The following is a 25,468-nucleotide window of genomic DNA, read 5'->3' as shown; positions in this document are numbered from 1 at the left end:
ATGCGAGCCTTTTTGAAGAGTTCGGAGGGGTGTTTTCAGCTGAAACGGCACACCACGACAATAGGCAGGCACGAAGCATCCGACATCGTCCTGCAGGTAGGGGCGAGGAAGCCGATCGTCGTAAAAACGGATGGTGGTTTGGATGGAGTAGGATGCACGGGGATCCTCCGTGCAAAGCATAGGGCTTGCTTGTGTTGAGACGTACAGCAAGGAGAGGGGGGCTTGGCAAATCAGTAACAAAACCTGAGCTGCTTTCCAGCAGGTTTCCCTGCTTGCTTGTTGATTGCCTGCTGCCAGTCCGCAGGTGTAGCTGATCATCACGCAGCCCTTGAATTTGCTGCCTCGGACAACAGCTTCATCCTACAGGACTTCAACTCCCCCCACGGCACCTTCGTCAATGGCTGCCAGGTCCAAAACGCGGCCGTCAGAGTGAGTCCGGGGGATATCCTGCACTTTGGGGGAGCATCCTTCGAGCTGGTGGTGGATGGGGCTGCCCAGGTAAGGTTGGGGTGCTGGTGCCCAGGTAAGGTTGGGGTGCTGGTGCCCAGGGAAGATCCTGGGAGCAGGAGCAGGCTCCCAGGCTCATCTGGGTGATCCTTGGGCAGTCGGTAAGGAAAAGCGCAGGATGTGAGCGAAGGTCTGGAAAATGTCCTTTTTCTCTCTTTGCTTTTTACATTTCCTCAAAAGCTACTTACTAACAGAGAAGTTGGGGTTTGGATCAAACCTAGAGCAAGCTCAAAGGTGCAGCCCTGACCGGTGCTTTGCTTGGCAGTGGTGTGTGTAGCTGGAGATACCGAGGGGTTCTGCATGGCCAGGGCATTGCAGCTGCCTTTGGAGTGCGAGAGAAAGCCAAAGCAGCTGGAAACTGGGGAAGAAGGTGGTTGAACGTAGTGGTAGTCTCCTGTCTCCAGGAAAAGAACTGTTTAGGGATGTCTGTGGAGGTTGTTGAGCCTTTGGGTTATAAAACACTTAAGGATCGATAAGTTCCAGTATTATTTTGGCTCTTGGGGAATCCAAGAAAATAAATACTGAGACACGAGACCCAAAGAACTCTGTGTGTGTCACGTGCCTGGTAGCAGGAGTCACAGAACCTGGTTTAGCAATGCCCATGTATGAATAAAACTGAATTGCAGTCAGCCAGTTTGTGCACCCAGACACTGGGTTTGGAGGTATTTGGCAAGAACCCCGGTGCAGCAAGCTGACCTGCTGGATCCAAAGGCATCCCGAAAGTGTTGCCCAAGAGAAATTTAAAAAATGCTCAGCTGCGTGATGAAGCCAGAGCAGCTGGGGTGCCAGTGCTGGTTAGGTAAAGCTAGTTCCTGCTGGAGCAGTGAGCTTTTTAATTTCCAAAAGCGTATGTGTAGGATGCATCCAGAAAAGCAGTTTTTCACCGTGACGCAGAGGAAGCCCTGCGGGCGCTTCTTCATGGCTCTAGGCTCTGTGATCCTCCTTTGGTGGAATAGCTTTGAAGCATGACCCTGCTGACTGCAGAGAGTAAATCACCTCTGCGTTGTGCCCTGTGAAGTGTTTGTGGTGTCTAATATAGGGAGGTCTCTCTCATTTTCAGTAGTATTAAAGGAACATGTTGTAAAGAGGAGCAACACCCAGCTAGGAGTCACATCCCTGCAGCGCTTCGGGGCACGGGCCCCGAAACGGACGGCGTAATGCTATGGTGGAATCCAGCCGCGAGCAAGCACCCAGGGTAGCATCATTAGCAAAAGTGACAAGGCCTAGGTGTGCTCTGGGAGAAGACAAGGTGCTGGAGTAGTGGGGAGCATGTGCTGGGGTCTTTGGCTCTGTTGCAGAAAGATGCCAGGATAACAGCCGGCTGTTGGACGTCTGCAGCCCGGCTGGGTCCGAAGCCACGTTGGCAGATGTTTAGTTCAGTCCTTGTAATTGAGGGCTACACGTAAGGTGACGTACGAGACCTTAATGGTGGCTTGTCTCTACCTTACCGGAAAGCTCTGCTCATAAGGAGAATAGCAGATAGTGTCCCAATTACATGTCTGACAGGCCCCACGTAAGGTCCGATAAATGCGATGGCAAGCCAGGAATGCAGTGAGAGGCTTTGGTTCAGTGTGGTGACAGGGTAGGACTGCTTTTGCGTGAGCCAGGAGAGGCATGAATTCTGCACAGTGTGCAGAATTAGGGTGGTCAAAACTAGAGAGAGAGGGAAGAGCTCGCAAAGCAGGAAGCCCCCAAAATTTCTTTCCATTCCAGCAAAATATTTGGGCTTCCCGACTGAAATCTGATAACTTGGGCAATGGAAATGGGAAAGGACTGAAACGCTGCATCCGCTCAGATCTGTGCCTGGGTTTTGCACGACATAACGCACGTGCATTGGGGGCTAAAAACCTTCCTACGCTCTTGCCGATGTGGTCTTTTTCCACCGCAGATGTCCTATCCCCCCGTGAAGCGTCGCACAGCGTGGACCGGGCCGCCGCAGCTGGTTGCGGAGTCCAAACCCTCAGCTCCTCCATCTCCTCCCCACCTCCCCTTGCTGCAGTGGCAGCAGCCCCCCAGCTCTCCCGGCAGCTGGGCTCCCGGAGCAGCCGGCCGCGTGCCCCATCCGCCGCTGCGGAAGCGACCCGTGAGTGCCAGGGCTAGGAGCGTGGCCACCGCCGTCTCGCCGGACGCTTTCAGAGGGACCTCCGCGGGGAGGCCAGGTACTCCTCGATGCCGACCCGACCTGGTGGTTCGTAGCCTGGCGTCCTCTCTGAGCAACTTAGCGTTGAGTGGAGTCGATCCGAGGAGAGGCAGTTCGATACGAGCTAAGGGACGAGCGTTGCCAGCAACTGGCTGCGAGTCCTGGTCCGGTGGAGCTAATGGGAGACCGTGTGTTGTCCTCGGTGGCATTTGGGTCAATAAAGAAACGGGCTGTGACGTACAAAGGGGAATGCACTTGCCCTTGTAGCTGAGAGGGGTGTTTTCTCTTCGTTTTTCCTTGTGTGTGGTGGGGAAGGGCGATGACTAACTTTATCTGCACCGGTGACACAGGCACCTATTCCCATCTGCTGTTTGAAGGGATGTTTTTTTCCTCCTTTGAAGCACGGTTACCGGCTGCCTTGAGTGCCGGAACTTTAAACTAGGTTTGTAGCTGATACGCTTCTGAAAATACAGTGTGCGATAGCAGTGGAGCAGAGGCAGGGGTTTGGGAGAATAACACAGCGGGAGAACGAGACCCTTGCCATGAATATAACTTGTTATGGCCTGATACACGATCGGGTTGTTTTCCCAGTCTGGGGTTGGGTTGTTTGAGGAGTTGTAAGTCAATAGTGAAGTGCCAAAGTTCAGCTGGTGCTCCAGAGCAGAGGCAGTAGCGTGCAGTCCCAGCAGCATCGCATAAAGACATGTGGACGGGCACAATTTGAAATTGCAGGGAAGGTAAAGGGAGGGAAGCACACACTCCAGGTTAGCACGTACTCATCTGATTTTGGGGAAATAGAGCCAAAAGGATCCGCACGCACTAATCGCAGCGAGCACTGCTATTTGCATGTGGGAAGCCAGAGAAGCATAGATTCTTTCTGTGGGGCTGGGCAATGCTGAAAAATCAGAGGAGCCTGTCTCTGCTGTGCCTCTGCTGCCTTCGAGGCTCTCTTGGTTCCCAGAGGTGTATTAGCTCTCTCTGTTGTGCAGACTGTTTGCACCGGTAAGCGTCTTTTTAGTGCCAAATCGTGGGTTTCTTTTCCGGTTGCGAACCGAGCTTGTGGACTGTAAAGTAGCCGCTGCCTTAGCGTAGTTTGGAGACAAGCGAGAGGGATGCCGCAGGAAGGGTTACCGCTGCCTGCAAGCGGTTCTCGTGCTGACATTTGCCGCTGTCGCGTTTGCTTTCTTCCAGTCTCGACCGGCATCTCGGGCGACGGTGCGAGGGCAGCCCCTTCCCCGGGGACTCACGACACGGATTTCCTCCCGCAGGAGAAGGTGATGCTGGGGGAAGGCGTGAGGAACGTCATCCCCGTCCCACTCCTGGGCAGAGCGGGCAAATCCTGCCAGACGGTTGGGTGCGTGACCGCGCGTCCCAGCAGGCTGGGGGGGCTGTCACCAAAGGGGTCTGCTCCCGGGGACGGGGATGGCTGGGGGCACGGTGGGACGTGGGAAGTCGGGGGGAGCGCGTCCACGCAGTCGATGGCCCCGGGTTGGTACCCCCTGGAGCGGGCAGCCCGGCATCTCCGTAGCTGGAGAGTGACTGATGGCACCCATATATCTGCCCGCAGGGTGAAAAGCTTCTATGTCTGGAGAAGGAAATCGGTCGCCTCTCTGGTTTGGAAACAGAATCAAAGCAGAAAGACGCAGCCATAAGAGATCTGCAGGATGAGATTGCAGCGATGGCAAAGACCCTGGCTCGGGCAGCGGCGAGGAATGAGGTAGAGCTGACCCAGAAGCTGCTCACCTTTGACCGAGAGCTTGGAGCCAAAACGGAGGAGATCAAAGCCTTGAGGGAACAGGTACCGGCTGCTTCACCAGCCACCGAGCAGGGAAAATATCTCCCTGATACAGATGTATTTTTAGTGTAACACGCAGGTTTTAGGAGGAGCAGGCCACGCGTCTGAAACCAAGGGAAACAAGGGACAGGGCGGTGTTTTCTTCCAGTTGTTTTGGTTTGCACATTTTCCTTACTTTCCAGGGAAGTTTCCCCTGAAGACGCTGGTAAATAAATTTCCCCTGTATGCAGTAGGATCTGTAATGCTGCAGAGGGAAGGAAAAGAGAAGCTTAAGCAGCCTTCGGTCGGGGAGAGGCACACACGACCACCTCGGGCCGGACAGCCGGACCCCTTGCTCCCCCCTCGCCCCAGGAGCGGACTGCGTGGTCGTGTTTGCAGGAGGAATACCCGTCCCAAAGGCAGCGCAGCCCCTTGGCGTCCTGGTGAAAATAGGTGGCTGGGTAGAGAAGAGAGGGCTTGTAGTTGTCTTCCCCAGGGATATGTTATTAGCTTGCACCCCCCTGCTTTACGAGGCCTCAGAAAATGTCTTGGAGAGACAGTGACACGGAGTCATCCTATCTCCAGCATGGGAAAAGGGTCAATCCAAGTTGTTGGTGCAAGGTGAGACACGTAGGTCAGCAGCCGGGCATCTCTGCCGGCCCCTCCGGCCGCATCCTGCCCTCCCATATCGTACTGGTTCTGAGGGAGGTGGTGAAATGCTTTGTGCTCGTCCCGCCCATCTGTCATGGAGAGGAGCTTTTGATAAGCAGGTTCCCGGTGGAGAAAAGGCAGTTTCGTTTTGGGTGCTGTCAGCATCACTGCTGTTCCTGCGCCGAGATGAGACGATGTGCGGCGCCTGTCTTCCCGGCAGCTTTCCTTTCTCTGACAAAAGCCTCCTCCACCGGCGGATTCGCTCTTTTATACCCTCCGGTTAATTGCTTCGTGAAACTGGTCGCTTGAGCTGTGGGAAGCGTGTTTGCGCTTTCTGCGCGGCGATGTGAGCTGAAGTGGATAGCGCAGGCTATTCCCCACTCCTGGTTTCCTGCAGGGACCGTAAAAAGTGTCTTTGCAGCGGAAATGCGAACATGAGTTATTAGCGGCTCTGGATCTGCATTTGTGAGCAATAAATATGTATGCCCTGAGCAGGTGATAAATCGGCAGGCGTTTCTGCCTGCTGCCACGTTAGCAGTGTCACCCAGCCCCAGCCGTGGATTCCCAGCATGGCATGCAGCAGGAGGCAGCGCTTCTCTGTGCATTTTATATTATATAGGAGTCATATATTGTCTAGGATTTCAGCGTGAACGGCCAAAACGAATGTAAGGTGATCCTGTCAGAAGCAGTGACTGCTAAGAGTTAGTCAAAAGTGCCAAAGAGGAACCCCATCAGACCATGACCTTGAAGCGCTAGATTTCCCTCTCCGAAGGGGACTGTAATAGAGTTAGTAAGTGATCTGGCCAGGAACATGGGTGAATCTGTGTTTTGCAGATCAGCCACCTGCAGAAAGGCTCGAGCCAGGTTTTCAGCCATTCCCTCTCCGAAAGAGACCTGGAGATTGGAAGGCTGCGGAAAGAAAGCGAGAAGTTGAAGAGGGACCACGCTTTGGCTGCAGGTATCGTATCCCCGGAGCTCCGTGTAGGGGCACAAAGCAGTTTGGGACCGGCTCTTGATCACGAGCGAGCGTTGGCAAAACCTTCCACGCAACAAACGATTTGTAGCGGCTGGTAGAAATCGTCTGACCTCTGTTTCTGTGTCCTGAAGCTCTGCGGGAGTTGCCGGCAGCGTCTGACGTGACGAGTGCCCCTGGAGTGAGGGACAATGTGGGGACCGAAGGCAGGGAGTGATGGGATGGAGAACTTTGGTAGGGGGAAAAAAGCCTCAAGCACCGATTGCAGGGTGGGATCCGAGCGGCTCGGAAGCGGTGCTGTTTAACGGGCTGCCGTGCACCCCGTGGGGGGAGACCTGCCCCCCACCCAAGCTGCGGCAGGGCTGCGCCTGGCTGCAAAGGGCCACCTCAGACCACAAGCCTTTTCCAATGGCTTTTATCCCTGCCTTCATCGGGCCTGAGGAGCACAGCATGTGCACAAAATACTGGCCTTTGTAATGCATTCAGATTAGCAGAAGTGTTCTGCTCGATTTCATTGCCCCGGATAAGGGAGCAGTATCGGTGCTTCGCAGGGAAAAGAGGCCATAGAGCCATGGATCTGACCTAGCGAGGCAGCAAAACCGCATCCGTAGGAGCCGCTCATCCTCCGGGGAGCATGTGCTGCCAGGTCCTGAGGAACTTTGTTAGCGGTGCTGTCGCAGAGCAACAGCCAGCACGGCGTGCCAAAAGCTGAATCCGCATTCCAAGGCCGACGGTTGCCAAAGAGGGAGGATGGCAGCTCAGCGGCTAGAGGGCTTTTGCAGGGACGTGCTTGGGTAGTCTCTCACCGGAGCTGTTTTTCCCAGGTCTGGTGACCAGCCTGCAAAGGGAGGTGGCTGGCAAGGAGCAGAAAATCCAGCAGCTCAAGGAAGATGTTGACAAAATGAAGAAGGAAAACAGAGAAAAGGACAATCAGCTAGCAGTCGTTTCTGCCAAGGTTAACATCCCTAAGAAGGGGCTCAGTAATTTATGGTCTCGCATACGGCGGGTTAGCGTGGGAAACTAGGATGAGAAGGGTCGTGCTCCTCTCTGTTAAGGAGCGTAGCAGCTGTATTTGTGTGGCTGTTTATCGGGGCGGTTGTAATGCGAGGGTCCCGGCTGCACGCAAAGAGAAGTTGCGGAGCCGTACCGCTGGGACGGGGCTGCGGTGGTGCCTCGGTGCCGTGCGATGCCCACAGAGCCGTGTCGCCTTCCCCGGCTGAATCCCGCTCCTCGTTCTGCATTCAGGTGCTGTGCGCCCTGGATTTCTGCGAGCACAGTAGCTGTTTGTACGCACAAAGCGCTTGTGCCAAGATGCTCCCGAGGAGCCATGGAGACCCCGGCTTCATGTGGCTCCCTGCAGCCCAGCCTGGTTTTTCCCTTAAAGAAAGCAGCCTGTGCAGCAGGTTGCTTCTCTGTATTTGCAGCTCCCTCCTCAACTGGCAGAGCTGCATCATCTGCATAATAAGGATAGAGCAGTGGGTGCTGCGTGTTGGCCGGCTGAATAAGCCCTCTTCCAGGAGATTTCAGTGATTGACCATGATTTTAAAGTAGCAGCAAAGATGTGTGGGGCCCCTGGGGTGCAGGCTGGGGTCACCGCGCCTGCCGGCCTGTACCTGGCCGAGCATCCTCCCTGAGCAGGTCTCTGGAGGTGAATGACGTGCCTTGCTTTGCTGAGTACCAGCCCTTTAACCGAGGATCAGCCCTTTAAACGGTGGAAAGGGGATATGTACGAGCGCTCGAGCCCCGCTTTGTGCGGGAGGGGGACCGGGTGTCCCGGGGAAGCATCCTGCTGGGTGCCTGGTGGCACTCGGTGGTCCACAGTGCTCATGTCGAGGCAGAGAGCACGTCCCAGAGCATCCCTCTGCGGCTTGCCCCATTCCATGGATGCGGGAAGACCTGGAGGGAGGCGGGAGCTGGCGCACACAGGCTCGCGGGACAGGCACCCGGCCGCTCGGGGCAGGCAGAACACGGTCGGTCTCTGAAACACCGATACCCTGGAACGTGGAGCTGCAAAGCACGGTCCGATATAGTGATGGAATGGCTGTTACTGTCATGGTCAGCTTAGTGTGGGTGCTTTGAAGAAGCCTGTGTTTTCCTGCAGCCTTTCGCCCTGTCCCTGTTATACTGTTTCTAAGGGCAGAGGAATTTCCCTCTCTTGGGTACTCCCTGCGGGTGTTTGTCCTTCACTCAGCCAGGCGATGCTTTAATATGAGCGGTTCCAGTTGTGGATGCTCTCATGCTCTCAGTGCCTTGATGGCCCCGTCATGGGCACTCCGGGTGCCCATTAGGTATCTGAGCACTTTAGCTGGGCTGCAGCACTGGAGTATGTGTTGACATTTGCTGCAAAGACGACGCTATCTGCATGCCCTCATGGTTATTTTTCCTTGGTTGCCGTTCATTTTAGTGCTCTAGAATTAAAGAGGAACTGAAGCATGAACTCGGAGAGCGAGAAGTAACTGCGTGCCGAAACGTGAGTCTCAAGTCATTTGGGGTGATGGAGTACACGGGAGAGCAGCGACTGCAGGAATACATCATCAAGAGAATAAATAACGGGGCATTTTAGGAGAGTTGTTTTGAATCCGGCTTCTGTAATGGAAGGCACCTAATGTGCATAATGACCCAGAGAAGCGTAAACTCCTATGAAAATTGTAACACTGCGTTCCAATGCGGGAGAATGCTGTCAGAAATAAGATTGAAATTCCACTAGAAAGCCAATCTAACCACAATAAATATAGGCTAGAAGGAAATTCCCGGGTAAACGAAATGAGATAGATGGGGAAAATGTATTGCTTATTGGTTAAAGTCCTCCACGGACTGGGTGATGCCCAGTGCTTCTGGTGAGACCTCTGCCATCCCGGGACTCTTGCAGCGCATCAGGCAGCTGGAGCGTGACCTGGAGGGGCTGCAGGGGGAAGTCCAGAAGTACTGCGCTGAGCAGGAGAGCATCCGAAAACAGCTGGCCGAGAAAGCCAAGGTAACTGTCAGGCTGTGGGGTATGCGGCGGAGGGCAGGCATGTACCTTGGCTGCCTAGCAGGGGTGTACGGGCAGGGGGTCAAAACCTGCGGAACTCTGCCACGGACCCCGAGGGAAGAAGGTAACTGGTGCAGCGGAGACCGCCCTGTGCGAGCGGTGTGTTAGAAAGTCAAGGGCGGATGATGTCTTGGGGACCAAACCCAGGCAAAAAGCAGCATTAAGGGTCCGATGCTGCCGAGCCAACCCCTGCAAAAGGACGGACTGCTGCCTGTCTCCTGGTATTTCGAAGCTATATTTAGAGTTGTCTGATGCATGGATAGTTGGGGTAGAAGTGCTTACGGCACGATTTTTCGGGTACTGCTTTGATATGCAAATGCTCTCGTGGTTGCAGGCTGAGGAGGAGCTGAAGGAAGGCTGTGCCAGGCGAGCTCTGCAGCTGCAGGAGATGGGGCGCAGGGAATGCCTGCTGAGAGCCGACGTGAGCCGGGCCAAGGAGCAGGTAGGGAGGAGGCAGGGATGAGCGTATCCTGCCTTCTGGGCCGTAGGCGGCACAAGTACGGGTTTTCCCGTGGGGAAGGACATCGTGCTGGAGCGCAGGAAAGGGAACGCAGGAGCCTGAGCGCCAAAGCCTGGCACGGGGCTTAACTTGTCGTCGGGTGCAGCGTAATAGGCTTATCCACAGGATTTGTGTAGGCGTCGTAGAAGGTGCAGCGAGTTTAATAGGATACAGAAACACGCTATGCTCTCTGTAATCATAGTCACGCTGCCCAGGACCTATGCAAAGCCGCCTCCGTGGCTAGGTAATGCTACTCCGGGCAGAGATGGCCCTTTGCAGAACAGCATCATGCTAGATCACCAGGATAAAGCCGTGCTTTGCCCAAGAAGGTCGTGCTCCCCCATTAAGCTGCAAGGCAGCGTTTTGCTAGCGTGAATTTGTTAGGAAGCCCAGTCAACGAGAGGCAGGAAAAGCTATGAGTTGTTTGATCGCAGGTTTGGAAAATAACCCTGGGTTTTGTGCGGAGCGGAGCCAAAGGGCGACCTGAAGCTTTTAAAGGCAGCTGGAGACGTTTGGGTCTGCCATGTAGGTTAGCACAGGCCCAGCCATTTGCGGAAGCCCCACGAGGAGCCAGCAGCAGCTGCGATACAGAAGTGTAAAGCACTAACCTTGGTGGGAAGGGTTGTCATCATCTGCAGAGAGGCTGGGGACAGCATCCCCGGCTGTCCCCAGCCTGCCCCAGCTCTTTTGCAGGAGGAAATAGGAGTCAGCCATGGGAAATCCCTGCTGGTGCGTGGGATAGAGCAACCACCTGGCTCAGGCAGTCCGTGCTTTGCAATTTATACCGGTCCTCCATCGGCATAATCCTGCCGCAGCGGTCGGAGGGCAGCAGGAGGTGTTCAGGAGTCACGTTGTCCTTGGTGGCGGGGAGTCGACAGCCTCCCCTGCGCATGGTACCGAGGATTACACCTTGCGGGCAAAGTAACGAGTGTGATTAACTGCAGCGCCTTGCTGCTGTCGGGGCATGAGCCAGCAGGGTCAGAGGAGGGGTGTCAGGGAACCCTTGCCAAGTTGCACGGTGAAGAAGGTGCGTGAGCTAAAGCGATGCCCTGAGGGGAGGGCAGGAGCGTGCACGGGGCCTCAGTGTCGGAGAGGGCAGGCACCGGCACGTCCCGTGCATTGGTGTCTGTGGGGTTGGGTAGGGCAGAGCAGCAGAGCTGATGGCAATTATCAGTGATTTTTGTTTTCCTGCGTCGATCTCTGCTGTAGCTGGAGTCCTTCAAAACCCGAGTGATGCGAGCCTGTTCTCCAGCAGCAGCAGCGGGCGTTGCAGGGAAAGCTGTAACGGAGCAGCAGGTGAGTTTGGATACCAGCGCGCGGAGATGCTCGGTGCCTCCAAAGCCTGGCGTGGCTCAGGTCGGCCGCAGCAGAATGGCCGCGGCGCCTGCTCCGTGCGCGGTAGTGCTGGTAGCATCCAAGCTTTTCCAGATCATGAGTTGTGCCGTAGCTATCCCAGGTTAATGGCACCGCTCTGTGATGTGAAGGAGACACAATCCTTTTTGTCCCCCAAAGCTTGGATGGAGTCAACAGGCTGCCCAGGAGTCTGACATGGCTACTGGTTTGCAGCAAGTCTCAGTTGTTGCTCACTGAGACAATCTACAGTCCCTCAGCTGGAAAACGATGTTAATACAGTGCCTTATTCTCATCTTCCTTCGCATGCTTTTGCCAGGTGATAGAGAAGGTCAGGCAGATCTCCGAGGAGAACCAACAAAGTCGAGAGAGAGAGAAGTGTCTGCAGGAGGAATTGAGCTCCAGGCTCTCGAAGGAAAAGGAGGTTTCTGCCAACATCGAGGTGTTCAGGAAATCCCTGGAGGAGCTCCAGGTCAGTCCTTTAAGTAGCAATGACTAAGTGGCAGCCAGTCGATAAGAGCAGCAGAGGGCATTTTTTTGGCCTGACGATAGGTCCAAGAAAAGATGTGCTTGGGTCTGGGCGCTAGCCAGTGTGCAGCTCTCCAGATCAGTGAGAGGTGAGCGTGGCCCCAAAAAGAGAAGTGTTGGCTGGAAAGAAATAGGAGGTATCGCAGAAGCGTGCCCTCCCCTGGGCCTGCCCGGAGCTGTCCCCACCAAAGATATTGACCCACAAAGTGAAGTGTCGTACTAAAGCGTTCACGCAGTTGTACCCAGGACTTTTTCAGAGACGATGTGTTACTGGCCAAGTCGCAGAAGCCCGTTGACTGGGGAGGCTAGCTTGTTCACCGGTTGTATTTTTTCCAGGCTTGCCTGCGGAGCTCCTGCAGCAGCGACAGCCTGCGAGGGGAGCTGGGGAGGCTGGAGGCAGCGTGCCTGGACCCCTCCATCTCAGCCATAGCGGCAGCAGTGGTGGAAATAGTGCACGTCCCCTTGTCCTGGCTGGAGGGCGCGGAGCGGCTCCTGGCCAGCGTGGGGATGGACCCGCGCGCCTCCGGCAAAGGTCTGTGTGCCGCTGGGTGTCCCTGGGAACAAACCTGCTCCAGGTGGGATGTCCTAGCTAGCCAGCCGTCGAGGAGAAAGTCCAGCGTGAGCCACCGCTTGGGGATGCCAGGCGCCCATGCTGGTGCAAATTTTGGGCAGTTTGGGCAACTGAGAAACTGGCTCAGGCAGCGTGTGTGCTCTTATTCCCTACCTCTGCGGCCACAGTCACGCCATGTAGCCAGTGCCACCCGTAGGACTCGGGGGGGCAGGGAGCGGGGGGTTATCTGTGGGATGCGATGTCTCCACGTGGTGGACCTGATGTGCTGATGTCATGGTTATTCAGTCAAAGTGGGTTTTGCCTTGGTGGCCTATGGGAAACGCTTCTCGGCAGCGGTGCTGGCTGAGATCCGAACCCCTTGTCTCGAGGTGACGAGTTACTTTGCCTTCCCTTTCTGGTGCCACCTCTGATGTGGAGTGGAGGGGCAATTGCCGAAAATAAGCTTAGGTGAACAGTGCGTGGGAAAGGCAGCAGCTATAGAAGCACGGGTCTGTGTCAAAGCATCGCGTGTTGCGGAGCATCACTGCCAAGGAGTAACGGCTCTGGTGGCGGCGTGGGAAGGAGAGCATCGCTGTCACAGCAGCGCTGTGTGGGGGTGCAGGACGTGCCGCGGGGTGGAGCGGTGTCGGTGAGGGCACAGGAGGAGCTGCGAGGCCGTCATGGTTAGCAGAGTGGTCCTTATGGCACCAGGAGCGTCGGGCAGCAACAAGCCATCCTCGGTTCTTGCAGAAACGTTGGGCTTAGAGAAGATGGGGTGATGCAGCAAAATCGGGGGACCATGCGTGACAAGGAAAACCAGTCTCCCGGCGGGAATGGGGACCTGGGCTGTGTGTGCAGTCAAGCTCCCTTCCAGCGATGTCTCGGAAACAGCCGCAGTCTCCCAGGGGCAGGAATGTGCCTCGCTTCTGCTAAGTGCGGAGGGGAAGCCCTCGGCTGGCCCTAGGAGCCTTTCCCGAGGGGATCGCTGATCCTGAATCCCGTAGCAAGAGGCTAGTGAGGGTCTCCAGGCTCATGAGGGTCTCTGGGCACCAGGCACAACTGTTGCCTACTGGCCTCTCCTTCCCCAACAGCTGACACCAGTGCATCCACTGCCCCAGCCAGGGAGGGAAACCCACGGTAAGTGGGTTTTCTGGGTACCCCAATGAGCGCGGGGGGGCAACCGTGTGGGAAGTTAGCAGCGGTCCCTTCTCCTCCCTGCTGCCTATGGATGAAGGGGGGGACACCTCCCCTCCACCCCCAGTCCCAAGGGGGGTGAGGGCCAGGGCTGCGGGTCAGCAGTGGCCAAAGCGAGTTTTTGCAAGGAGGCAAGCAGCATCCGCAGGGCCCCGTGGACGCTCCAGGTGGTATATGTGGGCTGTGCGAGCACCCCCGTACAGCGAGACTCGGTTGGCTTTTGCAGGGCTGTTGGCTGCTCTCGAGAGCTTGTTGGAAAACCGTCAGGAAACTGCACAGAGGAATCAGTTGCTACAGGTACAGAAATGCCTACGTGCAGAAAGCGAGTTGCTTGGGGATCTTTCTATCGGTAAACATGACGGTAGTCCCAAGCGAGCCAGTGTGGGACCCTAATTTGGAATGTACAGCTGCAGAGGTCCCTGGGTCTGCGGTAAATGCAGGGGAACGGAGAAGTCGGAGCCCGCTGTCGGTGTGTGTCAGTTGCCGTACCCCTAATGTGGCAAGGGTGGAGGGTATATCTCTTTTTGAATTGTCTGTGAGTGAATGTACGCAGGATGTTTGTTTCTTGCCCTGCTGCCAACACGCTTCCTTTAACACCTTGGTATCTGCCATTTCCCCATAGGCCCAATTAGAGAGGGTCCAGGAGTCGCAGGCAGCGTTGCTGCGGGAGCACGTGAAGGAGCTGGAAGCGAAACACGAGCAAGACCTACAGATAAAAATCGAGCAAATGATATTGGAAAAGGACGAGGAGAACAAAGAGGTATGGTGGCATGGTTGGTTGTTAGGAAAATAACTGCTATGCAGGAAAAATAGGTGTCTATAATAGTGTTGCCTAGCAAGAGAAAGAAGTCTCTAGCCCTGAACTGCCTAGGTGCAGTCCTCAGAGCCTGGATATCGGCTATGCTCCTATATAGATGCGGGTGATTTTTACGTCCCCAAAGTATCCACGGTGGAACTGGAAAATGTCTCTGGGCAATGGCAGCACACGCTGCTGCCGGTCAGTCCCTGGGAGAAAGCAGAAAGCAAGGAGCGTTATCCAGATATGCCAGCTTCGTAAGACATTGCATGGGCTGTAGTAAATGGAATGCAAGGGCAGGTGGGCTTCCTTGCAAGCCTTTTGCTCTCACCCTTCCCCATGCTGAACTCCTTGGAGGTCTCTTTTGGGTGGAAAAGTGTATCCCCTGTGGAGCAGGGGGGGCTGCCTAGCGGGTTCTCACCGGGTCGCCCTCAGTCCCAGGGAAGCCCGAGTCATCGAGTCGACAGCGCTGGTGCAGGGCGTAGCGTTAGTCAAGGCGCGAATGGGTGTTTTGCCGTGTCTGTATGTTGTGACAGGGACAGCATAGCGCGGTGGTCTTGTAAGACAGTTTGTAGTGCACTTCTCTGCCTGTTGCTTCGGGAACGGTTGTTGCCCGGCATTGCGTTTTTGAAGGAGGCAGGTAAGGAGCAGCTAAGCGGCTCCTCCTCAGTCTCTCGGCTGTACCGAGGTGCTCATATCCCCCCCGCATGGAGTCACCTCGTGTTCTTCCAAGCTTTTCTCCCGTAATGCGCCCCTGCTCCAGAGCGGTGACCCTCCTGGTTGCTTTCCTTGTTGGAGCCGAGGTCTTTTGCTAAACAGGATGATTTTTTCTGTACCAAAACCGTGGGCTGTCAATTCTCAGGCTCTGGAGAGCGCTGTCGCCAAGGAGGAGGAGAAGTGCAAGCAAGCTGTGGCGGAAGAGCAGAAGAAGGTCCGAGACCTGGAGAGCCAGCTGAGAAGCATGACCGAGGTCAGTGGCACGCACGGGAGGTACAGCGGAACCGCTCATGCTTGGAATAAATCACCCTGAAAGCGCTCTGTAGCATGGTGCTCTGTTTGGTCAGGGGTCATCAGTGGACTGGGGCAAGGGGGGTATGGTGTGTGTTTCCCCTCAAATACACATAGATGCGTATCTGCAGAGAGAAAGGTGGATTCCCGCAAGCTTATTGGCTTCTCAAATAATGCAAATTTCCTCATGTAGGCAATAGCAAGGAAGTCAAAGGAGCAGGAGGTTGCAGACTGCAAGCTGAGAGAAGCTGTGCACAAGCTGGAGGAAGCGGCGACGCGAGAGGTAGTTCCAACGACCCTCGTGTGCAGGCAGAGGACGCGGCGTATATGCGGTTTCGGTGAAGGTGGCTTTCCCGGTCCCTGCTGATGAGGGGACGGGGCACTGCAGCCTCCCCACTCCCTGAAACCTATCCCTTCCCTCTGTCCTTCTGAGTGCTAGCCGGGAGAGATGATGCCGATCGTGAGCCCGAAGGAAAACACGCGCAACGCTTCCGACAGAGACCGTACGTCTTGTTTCCTAGGTGGCATTACAGCAGCGGGTGCTCACGGGAGAGGAACGGCTCAAGGCCATTCAGGAGGAGAATGAGCTTGAGAGGCAGAAACTGCAGGAAGCGATAGTGGAATATAAAGAGCAAAGCAAGCAGCATTCTCTGACAATTGTGGCTTTAGAGGACAGGTTGCTGGAGGCCAAGCAGCAGCAGAAGACGCTGGAGGAGGAAAATGCAGCGCTCGCGGAAAAAGTGGAAGGTAGCTGAGGGTTGCGTGGGTCAAGTCTGTACCAGGAACCTTCGTGGTTAATGTGAAATGGATCTAGAGATGGAATGGTGCATTGGCCACGATGGAAAGTGTTGTGTGAGATGTTGGTCTAAGGTCTGCCTGCATGCAGGACGAGGTCCGTGAGTGCCCAAAGAAGCCATTTCCCAGGGAATTGCAGTATGTTGCCGTGTGACTTTGGGGACTGTTGGTCATGCGCCATGGTCGTAGACAGGCCTTTCCCACTGGAGAAGGGCTCTGTGCCCTCTAAAGTGACGGGACTGGAGCACTTTGGGCTGTGCCCAGGCACATAAGTGATCCTGAGGGAGGAAGGATGTAAGGAACTGTCTATGCGCTGTTGGAAATGGGCCCTAAGAGACACGGGTTTCCCAAGAAACGGTCCTCGGTCTGCAAAGCTGTCTTGAAGGAAAGGATATATGTAGTGGAAGCAAGCAGGCTGAACAGGTACGCACTACAAAGAAATAATTGGCCTTTGTCGTTGTGTCCTGTAGGATTTCGGGGTGATGGCCGCAAGCCAGCAGCAGGAGCTTGGCTGGAGGTTTGTCCTGCCGCAGGGTCGCACAGTTGTCTGAGGTAAGCAGCGCTTGCTGAGGGTGGTCTTGTTCAGAGGGGCTTGGAGAAGAGCACTTATCACTGGGAGAGCTTAAGGAAGACCAAGGGGCTGACTGCAACTGGTCCCCAGACCTTTTTTATTTGTGACAGTGAAGAGGGTCTTTTTGCTAGGCTGAGATGCCCGTAAGGGCTTATAGTGTCAAAGCAATGCCAAACGGCATGTGAGCGATGTGCTGTCCCGTCCAGACGGCTCCAGGTAAGAGCGACCGGGCTGGCAAGTCCCAGTGCCGCAGGCATGAACCTAGGGGACTGAAAGGTGGTTAAAAAAAGTAACGTGCGTGTATTAATCGTGAGATGCAGGTCAGGAAGTTGTGCGCAGGCTCCGTGAAATGAGCCTTTCAAATGAACAGTGAGATCGGCAATTATCTTTCTCAGGGAACTGAGGGAGGAGCTGGCAGCGGCGCAGAGCACGCTTCTGTCCAAGGAGGCCGTCATTGCCAGACTAACCAAAGAGCTAGCGGAAACCAGAGCCAGGATGTCGGACATGAGAGGTGGGTGACGCGTGCTGCGTGGTTTCCATCTTACCATCCCTCTTCCAAGCATTGGCAAGGGTAGGTACTAGTGGGCCCACGCAGGTAATGGGAAATAGATGTCACCATCCTAAAGCGATGCTGTTGCCCTGCTCGGGGCAAAGCAGGCGGTCCGTTCCCTTTGGGTGGGTGAATTCTTCCCTGTCCTTGGCTAAGCAATAGCGGTGATGGTGAGCAAGGGTAACCAGGTGGAGAACGGGTGGACAAAGCCGAGGCCATCTTTCTCCAAATCCCGCTGGTGAGCTCCTTTGAGCTTAAGGGATCATAAGCCAGTAGGCAGGGAGAGCATTGCCTGGGACTCCTCAGTGGGCATGGTTGTGCTTTGGGGGAGGCTTTATGGGAATACCCAGCGGAGTGGGCAGAAGGCGAGCCAGACCTCGCACTGTGATTTAGTAGAGCAAGGTCTGCTGGCCCGGCCCAGGATCCGAGGGCTGCTGTCAAGGGCAGGGCAAGGGTCTGCGGGGACAAGGTCCGTTGTTGCTGAGAGCCCCCGCGAGGGCGCGCTGGGAGAAGTGGGGACGCATCCATGAGCATCGTTTCACCGAGAACTGTGCGTTCCCCCGGGTCTGGGTGCTGAGACGGCCAGAAACCCACGAAGCTGTTGTGTGCCTAGGAGAGCTGAGCGAGGAGCAGAAGGTGGAACTGGAGCGGAACGTGAGCCGGCTGGAATGCCAAGAGCGGGAAGCGAACCTGCTGAGAGAGAAGCTCTCCCGGATGTCAAGCCTGGTGGAGAAGAAGGATCGAGCCCTGAAAGCAGCAGCTGAAGAGTTAAGGTATGTGCCGCCCTGACCCGGTGCTTTGCAAAAGCTGCTCTGTAGATTCCCAGCAGCTGGTGGCAGGTAGGTATCTCCCCGGCAGCAAAAGGCGTATGTGAGAGCATCAGAATTGAGCTCGGCCACGTTGTCTCTGTGGAAACGCCGTGTAAACTGAAACGGGGGTTTAGAGGAGCTCATGCCAGTGGATGTGTAGCTAAGTCACTTGTCATGAAGGGAATGTTCCCACCCACGCTGCAGTAGTCACCGGTGGATGCCCAGGGTGCTGCTGTCTGCAAGCTGTTTGGGCAGCCTTCACCTGTCACGGTGTCTCACAACAGTCTGGCCTCTTGGCGCAGGCAAGCCCGAGCCCAGTGCCAGGAGCTGAAGGATGCCTGCAGAGAAACGGCGGAAAAGTCGGAGGATGCTCCTGGGACGCCAGTGCAAGCGGGCGAAGCCTTCCAGAGGGTAAGTCCGCACAGAGGCCGCTGAGCTCCAGGTCTGCCAAGATTATCAATCACGCACACGGTGCTTCTCGGCTTCGTGGCGTGACCTGGCCGTGGCCAGCCAAGCCTCGAGCCTGCTTTGGAGCTGGCTGAAGGCAGGAGCACCGGATCACCGGCTGCCTTTTTCCTAGCTGAGGGCTGCTGCCTGCGCTGCCAGCGAGCTGGGGTAGCCGTGCTGGCAGAGCTCCTGCGCAGGCATCGCTGCTGGCTAACGAGCTGATGTTTGTACCACACTTTGGAATCGTAAAGTGTTGCGTGTGCTAATGGCTGCGGTAATTGCCAATTAGAGGGTAGAGCAGCGGAAAGATCTGCAAGTGTTCCTTCCTCTTCCCAACCTTGCTGGCTGTACTGGTGACACAAAAGCAGTTACAGGGTCGAACGTGCAGAAGCAGGGGGAGCTTGTTGCACAGGACAGGAAGAAAAGTGCTTTTTTTTCCTCCCTTGCCAAATCCCCCGCCTGACTTCCCTGGCGCTAGAAATGGGAAGAACTCAAAGCTGGTTGCAGCAGCAGATGGAGGGACTGTAGAAATCGTACGTCCTGTACCGCAGCGGTGGCAGACAGCGTGCCGGCGCGCGAGGCTGGATGTGTGGGGGGCGAGCGGTGACTCACAGCCAGCTGACGAGCGGGAGGTATCGCCCGTCCTGTAGCGACGGAGGGGGAGCGCAGGGCGCTGGAGGTGCATGTATAAACGTGAGGTCATGTACAAACGCAGGCCATAAAGCATAGCGGTATTTGTGCGCAGAAGATGGTAAGTGCTCCGCGGCAGCACCGAGCACGAGAGGGGGACGTGGCCGTTCAGAGCCGCGCACCGTCCCTCTCCCGGCTCTCTGGAGCGTTTGCGGGGCTTACGGCCTCACGGGGCTGTTGCTGGCGCGGTGGAGCATGAAACGGGTCTCTGATGCTGCTCTTCTACCCCACAAATCCACGGGGAGGGTGTAGGGTGAGATGCTCCATGGGCTTTGCTCTCGGCGCACACCAAGTGACCGGGGTCTGGCAGCGAGGCTGTGTTTAAGGCAGGTTTAAGCTGAGCTCGTGTTGAGCCAGGTGCAGTCTGGGCGAGAACCAGACCGGCTGCTTCTTCCAGGAACCGGCGTGGGACTTGGCCGACCTCGGCGCGAAATGCCGAGGCCTCAGGCACGAGGAAACGATCCGGCGCCAAAAAGAAGGCTTGGCCGAGCTCCGGGAGAGAATAAAGATGCTGGAGAAGGGGCAGTCCTCAGGTAAGCGTGGCCGTCCTTGTAAAGGGAAGCTGCGTCCATTTGGCTCTGGCAGACCCCGGGGTCTGCGCCGGTGGAGCATGTAACACCAGGGAAGGCGTGATGGGCTGTGCCACGGGCTCAGGCTCTTTGCTCGCCATGGGGCTCGGGCTTTTCCCTCACCAAGTCGGCTCTCCCGTGTGTGCTCATTAATGCGCGCAGGTGACAGGCAAACCTCTCTGAAGAACGTGCGGTGCGGCTATAGGCTTTAGAAAGGTGCTTGGCAGGCATCAAGCGTATACATGTGAAGAGGTAGCACTTGCAGGAGTCAGCAAGGAGAGGCGGCTGGCGAAGGGTTTTGCAGCGGTAGCTGCCATGCAGTCGGAGCCAGGAGCGAGCAGGCACCCGGCTCCGCGCACGATCGCTCCCCATGCTCGGGTGCCGCTCTCCTCAAGGCGAGAGAGAGCAGCGGTTGCCTCCAGGAACCGAGCCTTGGCTGTTGCGGTCTTGCCGAGCCTTGCAAGTACTGTAGGTTGTGAGAGTCTTCCACTTGCCCTAACTCATTCTTTTGGTCCCTGTCCATCGGGTATAGCCCTGTAGCGAGAGCAGTAGGGAAAAGCAGCGCCATCTCCGTGAGAAGCTACAAGTAGGGTAGCAGTTTGTGGCGCGATGTCTGAACGGCCACCTGAACGACAGGTTTGCATCCTACTTAGGTAGGGGAAGCGATGCCCAAACGCTGGGATAACGATGTCTGCAGGGAAGGCTGGTGCAGGCTTTGCTCCATAGCCTGTGCTTCTCTCCGTGCGTGGTCTCCCTAAGGGGAAACTTGGCAAACCTCCAAGTGGCGGAGGTACGAAGGCACAGCACGTCGCATGGAGGGCGGCGCAACTCGGTGGGGATGTGTGTGCCTCCAGCTGCCACGAAGAAGGGTTCGGAGACGCTGGCGGTCCTGCTGAAAGACTTACCTGAGAAAATAGTCCAGAAAACAGTTCTTGAGAAGGAACCTGCACCCGCGACGGGAACGAAATGGAAGGCCAGCAAGGTAAGAAGGCAGCTTGTGGTTGGTGGTGATTGTGGCTCTGTTGCAAAAGAATTCCCTGCAGCAGGGAGAATTAGGCTCGTGGGCGTGCCGAATAAGAAGGCAGGGGGGCAGAGGGGGAGATGTAAAATCTGACGGTCTGTAAGATGCAGCCTAATGGAAGGCAGTGCTCATGGAGATGGCGGCAGCTCCTGTCAGGAGCAGCATATTATCCGGCACCATTGGCGTAGCGCTGCTCAGGGCCGCCGCAGGCTGAGCGGGGTGGCAGGTTTTGGAGCGCGGCATTGCCAGAGCGGTTTTCCCATGTGGCAGAAGGGAGGCTCGAGGCAGCTCGACCCAAAGCCAGGCAGTGTGTGGGCTCCGTTGGTCTTTCCCTGTCTGTGCAGATTCCCGGCTGGGTTCCTAACGGGGGCTCGCATGGGACCACTGATGGGGTGGCGAGCTCAGAGATGGCCGACACGACGGACCTCGGCGAGAAGATGGTACGTCAGCGGTAGACATGTTACAACGGTACCTGGCCCTCATAGAGGGTAGATTGTTTTCAAGCGCATTTCAGAAGGAAGCAATTGGTGTCCAGGCTCTGCAGGAACATGGGTATAGCAGGATGCGGGGCGTGCTGGGCATCTGCCGGGAGGTCTCGGGACCCCAGAATGTGCGACAGGGTGCCTCCTCCTCTTCCCACCTAAGGTCTTTGGGGGCATTCCCTCGGGCAGTCAGGGGCTGATCCTCGTGGAGAGGTCGGGTTGGTGAGGACAGAGACCTTCGCCCGCTCCCACGCCTGCTAAATGATGTGAGAGAGGCTGCGGGGAGCGATGGAGGTGGCTGCCAGAGGAGGTGTCTTGGTAGCGCAGCGGGTAGGTTGAGAAAGTGGGTCTCCTCCCTGACAAGGGCAGAAAACTGTCCGGCAGGGAAAACGGGTCATCTTGAAAAAGTCAAAAATCCGACCCCAAAGAGTCGTGCGGCTGGCAACGGAATGCCAGGTGTGACAGGGTCCGGTCTGGAGCTCGGGTGTGCGCCGGTGCGGTGTGGCACCTCTCCGAGTGCCTCCGAGCACACAGACCAAAGGCACGGATGAGCCACAGCTGGCCGTATTGTCAGGAGCGCTCAGAAAAGCTCGCCCAGGGAAAGCACGCATGGAAATTAAACAAAGGGGAAGGCAGCAGTTTTCTTGTGATGTTTTCCTCTCCTTAGCAGAGCAGAATGGAAGCAGATGGCTGAGCGGTGGGATGTTATGTGGCGGAGGAGTTGGCAGGCCTAGTAAATAATGCATTCCCTGTTCTTGCCACAGTACCTTGACGTAATTGGTGCTCTGGGAAGCCTGATGAAGGTGAAGGAGCTGTCAGGAATGCAGTCTCTGAAGCACCTGCCTCAGGAGGAGAGGGAAAAAGCGGGACTGCAGAGGCGGAAGGACCTGGAGCTGCTGTACAATCAGATCAGGAACCTCAAGAGTCGCCTGGAGAGAAAAGAAGAGATGCTGAAAGATTACGAGGCCAGCATGGAGCAGCTCAGGTACCGAAGGGCAAGGTGGCCATTACCAGCCATGGGTCCGAGCGAGACCAACTCCTGGGATGCAAAGTGACGGGGAACTTGGGGAAAGGCGGGGTGCAGCCCCGTCCCAGGCCATACGCCTGCCTGTGCGCAATCACGGTGTGGCCACCGTATAAAAAGGAAGTGTTAGGAGCAACCCAGAAACGGCCTCTTGGGTCTCTGCAACGGTTCGTTGCAGGGTCTTCCGCGGTTGAGCAGTGTCAGAGTCGGGAAAACCTTGGCAGCCTCCCTCGTCCGGGGTGGCCGGGCCCTGGGATGACAGTGGCATCGGCTGGGTTGGAGGGACTGTGGGAGCCAATGGGAAAGGCCATCCAGATGGAAGGTGCCACCTCCCGCTCCACGAGCTGCCGCACAAACTTACGTGTTAGGGAGCCGGGAGGCACCCGTGGGCACGCTTGTGCGAGCCCCGCTGCTGCTCGCCACACAAATGCAGAAGTCGCTTGGCCCGCAGCGCCGGAAAAAGCAGTGTAGAAAGATATTTCTGGGCTGGTGCAAACGCACCAATGTTTTCAAAATAGGCAAGAGGTCTGATAGCCATCTGCGAGGCAGCAGTGCCGACACAGCCACCCAGACTTCCTTGGTGAGCTCGTACGCCAAACAGAAGGGATCGCAGCCATCAGGTGGGGAGGGAGGGGGGGGAAGCCTTGAAGAGGTGGCACCTTGGTCTTGGCAAAGGTGGAAGGAGAGGGGTTTTTCCAGGTTGTAAGGAATCGGAGCAGGGAAAACACTTGCTAAAACACGTGCAGGTCTTCACGAGGTGTTAGCTGCTCTGATGCCCTTCAGTGTCACCCCGTGGTGTGGGGGGTCCTAGGAGGGATGCAAGTGCGTTATGGTCTTGCTCGAAAGGCGTCTCTCCCAGGCAGAGCCCAGCTGGGGGCTGGGGGGTCAACATGGGTGACAGACACCCCACCACCACCATCACACACCACTCCCCCAGCCCGCCCTCCCCCCCATTTTGCACAGGCTGAGCCAAGCATCCCTGCGAAGGTGCCAGGAGGAGATGTCCAAACTAGAAGACGAAGCCGCCAGGGAGGCAGAAGAGAATGCTCTGCTGAAAGAGGCTCTGGAGAGGACGCAGCTCCAGCTGAACCAGGAGAAGAGGCGGCTGCGAGCGGCCAAACTGCGCAAGGTGAGCACATGGGAGCGGGCGAGCAAAGTCCACGAGGACAGCTGGAGCCCCAGGAGCCAAAGGTCCTCATGCCCCGAGCATTCGAAGGCAGGTTGTGGTGGTCAGCAGGCACCTTGGAGGTCAGCAAGGCGCTTCGAGCTGCGTCTGCCCCGACGATGTCGGAAGGCAGCGGGGATGCACGGCACAGCCTGGACGCTCAGCTGTCAGTAAGATGCCTGAGGCAAGTCCTGCAAGCAGAAGGATGGTGACTCCTGGTGTTATCCAGAGGCTTGCAGAGGACAAGGCGAAGGAGCCTCCAGGCTGTGCCGTTCTCCAGACGGCAGGGTTGGGAAGGCATGATGCCCTCCGGCCGCTTGGTCGCACGCGGTGGAGGCGAGGAGGAGCGAGCGAGCTGTCGGCCGCCGCAGGAAACGTCTCCCTTTGCCTGGGCAGACACACCTGATTTTGCTCTCTCTGAGATGACCACTCAGGAGGCGTTTGGTAAACGAAGAGCGAGGGTTGTGGGGCGAGACCCCTGGCGCATCGGTGGGCTGAAAGTTGCAAGAGCGTCGTCGGCTCTGGGGACGCTTCTCTCGCATGGGGTGCCTCTGCGGCGTGCTTGCTGCAGCCAGAAAGGCGAAGCAGCCCAGCGCGGAGCCTCGGCAGAAGCCGCGAGCCCCGTCTGATGCGCTTACCTAGCTTTTGCAATCGGTTGGGAACGTGTGGCGGGCCTGGCGCGGTTTTCTGGCCATCGGGTACCGTGGGTGGCTGTGCCCTTCTGCAGCAGTAGCGGGGCAGACGCCGGGCAAAGAGCTGGGAGCTCCGTGCGATACCCGGCTCCTGTGCTTTATGCAGCAGCCAGCTCCGTCTGTCAGGGACGTGGGAGGTCGCCGTCTGTCTGGGCGTCCCAGGGCCTGGCTGCTCGGCTGGGCAGCATCCCCACCGCCCAAGTTGGAGGGTGATACATGCCTAGGCAGCTGTATCGATGGACTCGGGCCACATCCCGGGGCGAGGGAGAAGGGAAGGTCACGCACGTCCCGCAGGGGGTGCGAAGGCCCTGCCGAGCTCGCAGGGATGAACGTGGTGTTCGATGTCTCTCTGTTCTGCAGCCTGGAGCCGAGAAGCCTCACTGCTCGGGAAAGCTGAAGGCCAAAGAGAGCACGGCAGAAGCTGTCACGACGAGAAGCGTGTAGGAGAGGCACCGCGTGGGCCTTTGGTAGGCAAAGGTCCACGGTAGGAACGGGTCGTCGCCCCGCGGACTCCGTAACGTCGGACGTGGTACAGGCACCGGGTGCGTTCTGAGGAGCCCCTGTTGGTACCCCACAGCTCCCAGGCACGCCGGCCTGACTGCGCGATGCATAGGACCTTATTTTTCTGCAGCGCGTGTCCTGTACCGCATGGTGAGGTGTATGGTAATAGAAGAGGTTGCGTAGCTACAGCCCAGTGTATGCGTGTGTGTGTATAGATATATGCGTATGTGCGTGAATACAGCCCGGTGTATACAGTATGTGGGTGAAGTCGATTGCGTGGGCTCTGTCCTGTCCCTGCCGCGGTGGCTTTGAGCATCTGAAGCCTGCGTGGCTGGAATTGTCCCTTGTGAGTCCCGTGTCCTCCGGTTCCCGTGGTGTCATGGGGGAGTTGGAGCCTAAGGCATGATGCCGACTGGAAACGTAGCGCCCTAGGAACGCTGGAGCGCGGTGCCAACCGGAGCCGCGGTGAGCTGCCACGCAGTAATGGGAAGGGAAGAAGAGGAGCCGCGTTGGCTGCGCTGGCACGTTATGGCAGCAGCGTGAGAAGGAGCCTGGGGAGACGAGAGCCGAGTCCTGGTCGGTGGGGATGGGGCAGCGACCTGGGCTCGCCTGCGTGCCCGCTATTGCCATCGAACGTGGTCCTGTTGCCGCTATGGCTGGTAGTGAGGGCGAGGGCAGACCCTGGGGGCAGCGGTGTTTTGGGGAGGGGGGTCTCTGCAGGGAACGGGGAGCTCCGGCACGTGCCGCCCCTGCAGCCGGTTCTGCCTTTGCGTTGCTCGGAGCAGCCTGGGCCGAGTCCTCGGCAGATCTTTTCCATTGAGGCTAATTTGGCTGCGAGCGCAACCCCGTGGGGTTTTTGGTTGGTGGGTTGGGTTACTTAATTTTTTAAATTTTTTTAAAATTTTTTTTTTTTTAGTAGGATCAAAAGGTCTGAAAGCAGCCTGGAGGCTGCCGGGCCCCCAGGCGATGGCCCGATGCCTCAGTTCTGGTGCAGGCAGTGCCGCAGGGCTCTGGTTATGGATGGGGGGGCCTGGTTTTTCCCCCCCCTGGATGTGTGGTGGGCTTCTTCCAGGGCTGGCCTGGGCTTCTTTGGGGGCAAGGCGTGACCTCGTGTGCCTGCGTGGGTTGAACGCTGTCCTGCGAGGCTGGCC

General features: G+C 56.9%; 1 protein-coding gene across 1 annotated transcript; it reads left to right on the top strand.

Annotated features, from left to right (window-relative positions):
• FHAD1 (forkhead-associated (FHA) phosphopeptide binding domain 1) lies at positions 1 to 23,298 on the top strand. The gene is made up of 27 exons (XM_010577515.1): positions 1 to 96; positions 298 to 498; positions 2,507 to 2,666; positions 3,839 to 3,996; positions 4,215 to 4,445; positions 5,907 to 6,030; positions 6,870 to 7,000; positions 8,915 to 9,019; positions 9,411 to 9,518; positions 10,785 to 10,871; positions 11,245 to 11,397; positions 11,790 to 11,985; positions 12,310 to 12,392; positions 13,820 to 13,957; positions 14,856 to 14,963; positions 15,195 to 15,284; positions 15,523 to 15,748; positions 16,267 to 16,348; positions 16,763 to 16,878; positions 17,531 to 17,690; positions 18,029 to 18,137; positions 19,261 to 19,396; positions 19,595 to 19,625; positions 20,192 to 20,414; positions 20,798 to 20,893; positions 21,700 to 21,920; positions 22,923 to 23,298. Exons 1-27 carry the CDS (start codon positions 1 to 3, stop codon positions 23,296 to 23,298), a joined length of 3,945 nt encoding a protein of 1,314 aa, XP_010575817.1.
• The last annotated feature ends 2,170 nt before the right edge of the window (positions 23,299 to 25,468 follow it).

This window comes from Haliaeetus leucocephalus, unplaced genomic scaffold (genome assembly GCF_000737465.1).
Source record: "Haliaeetus leucocephalus isolate CR32 unplaced genomic scaffold, Haliaeetus_leucocephalus-4.0 Scaffold556, whole genome shotgun sequence".
Taxonomy (NCBI): Eukaryota; Metazoa; Chordata; class Aves; order Accipitriformes; family Accipitridae; genus Haliaeetus; species Haliaeetus leucocephalus.
Note: the sequence above shows the minus strand (reverse complement) of the source record. Positions and strands in the feature narration are given on the sequence as shown.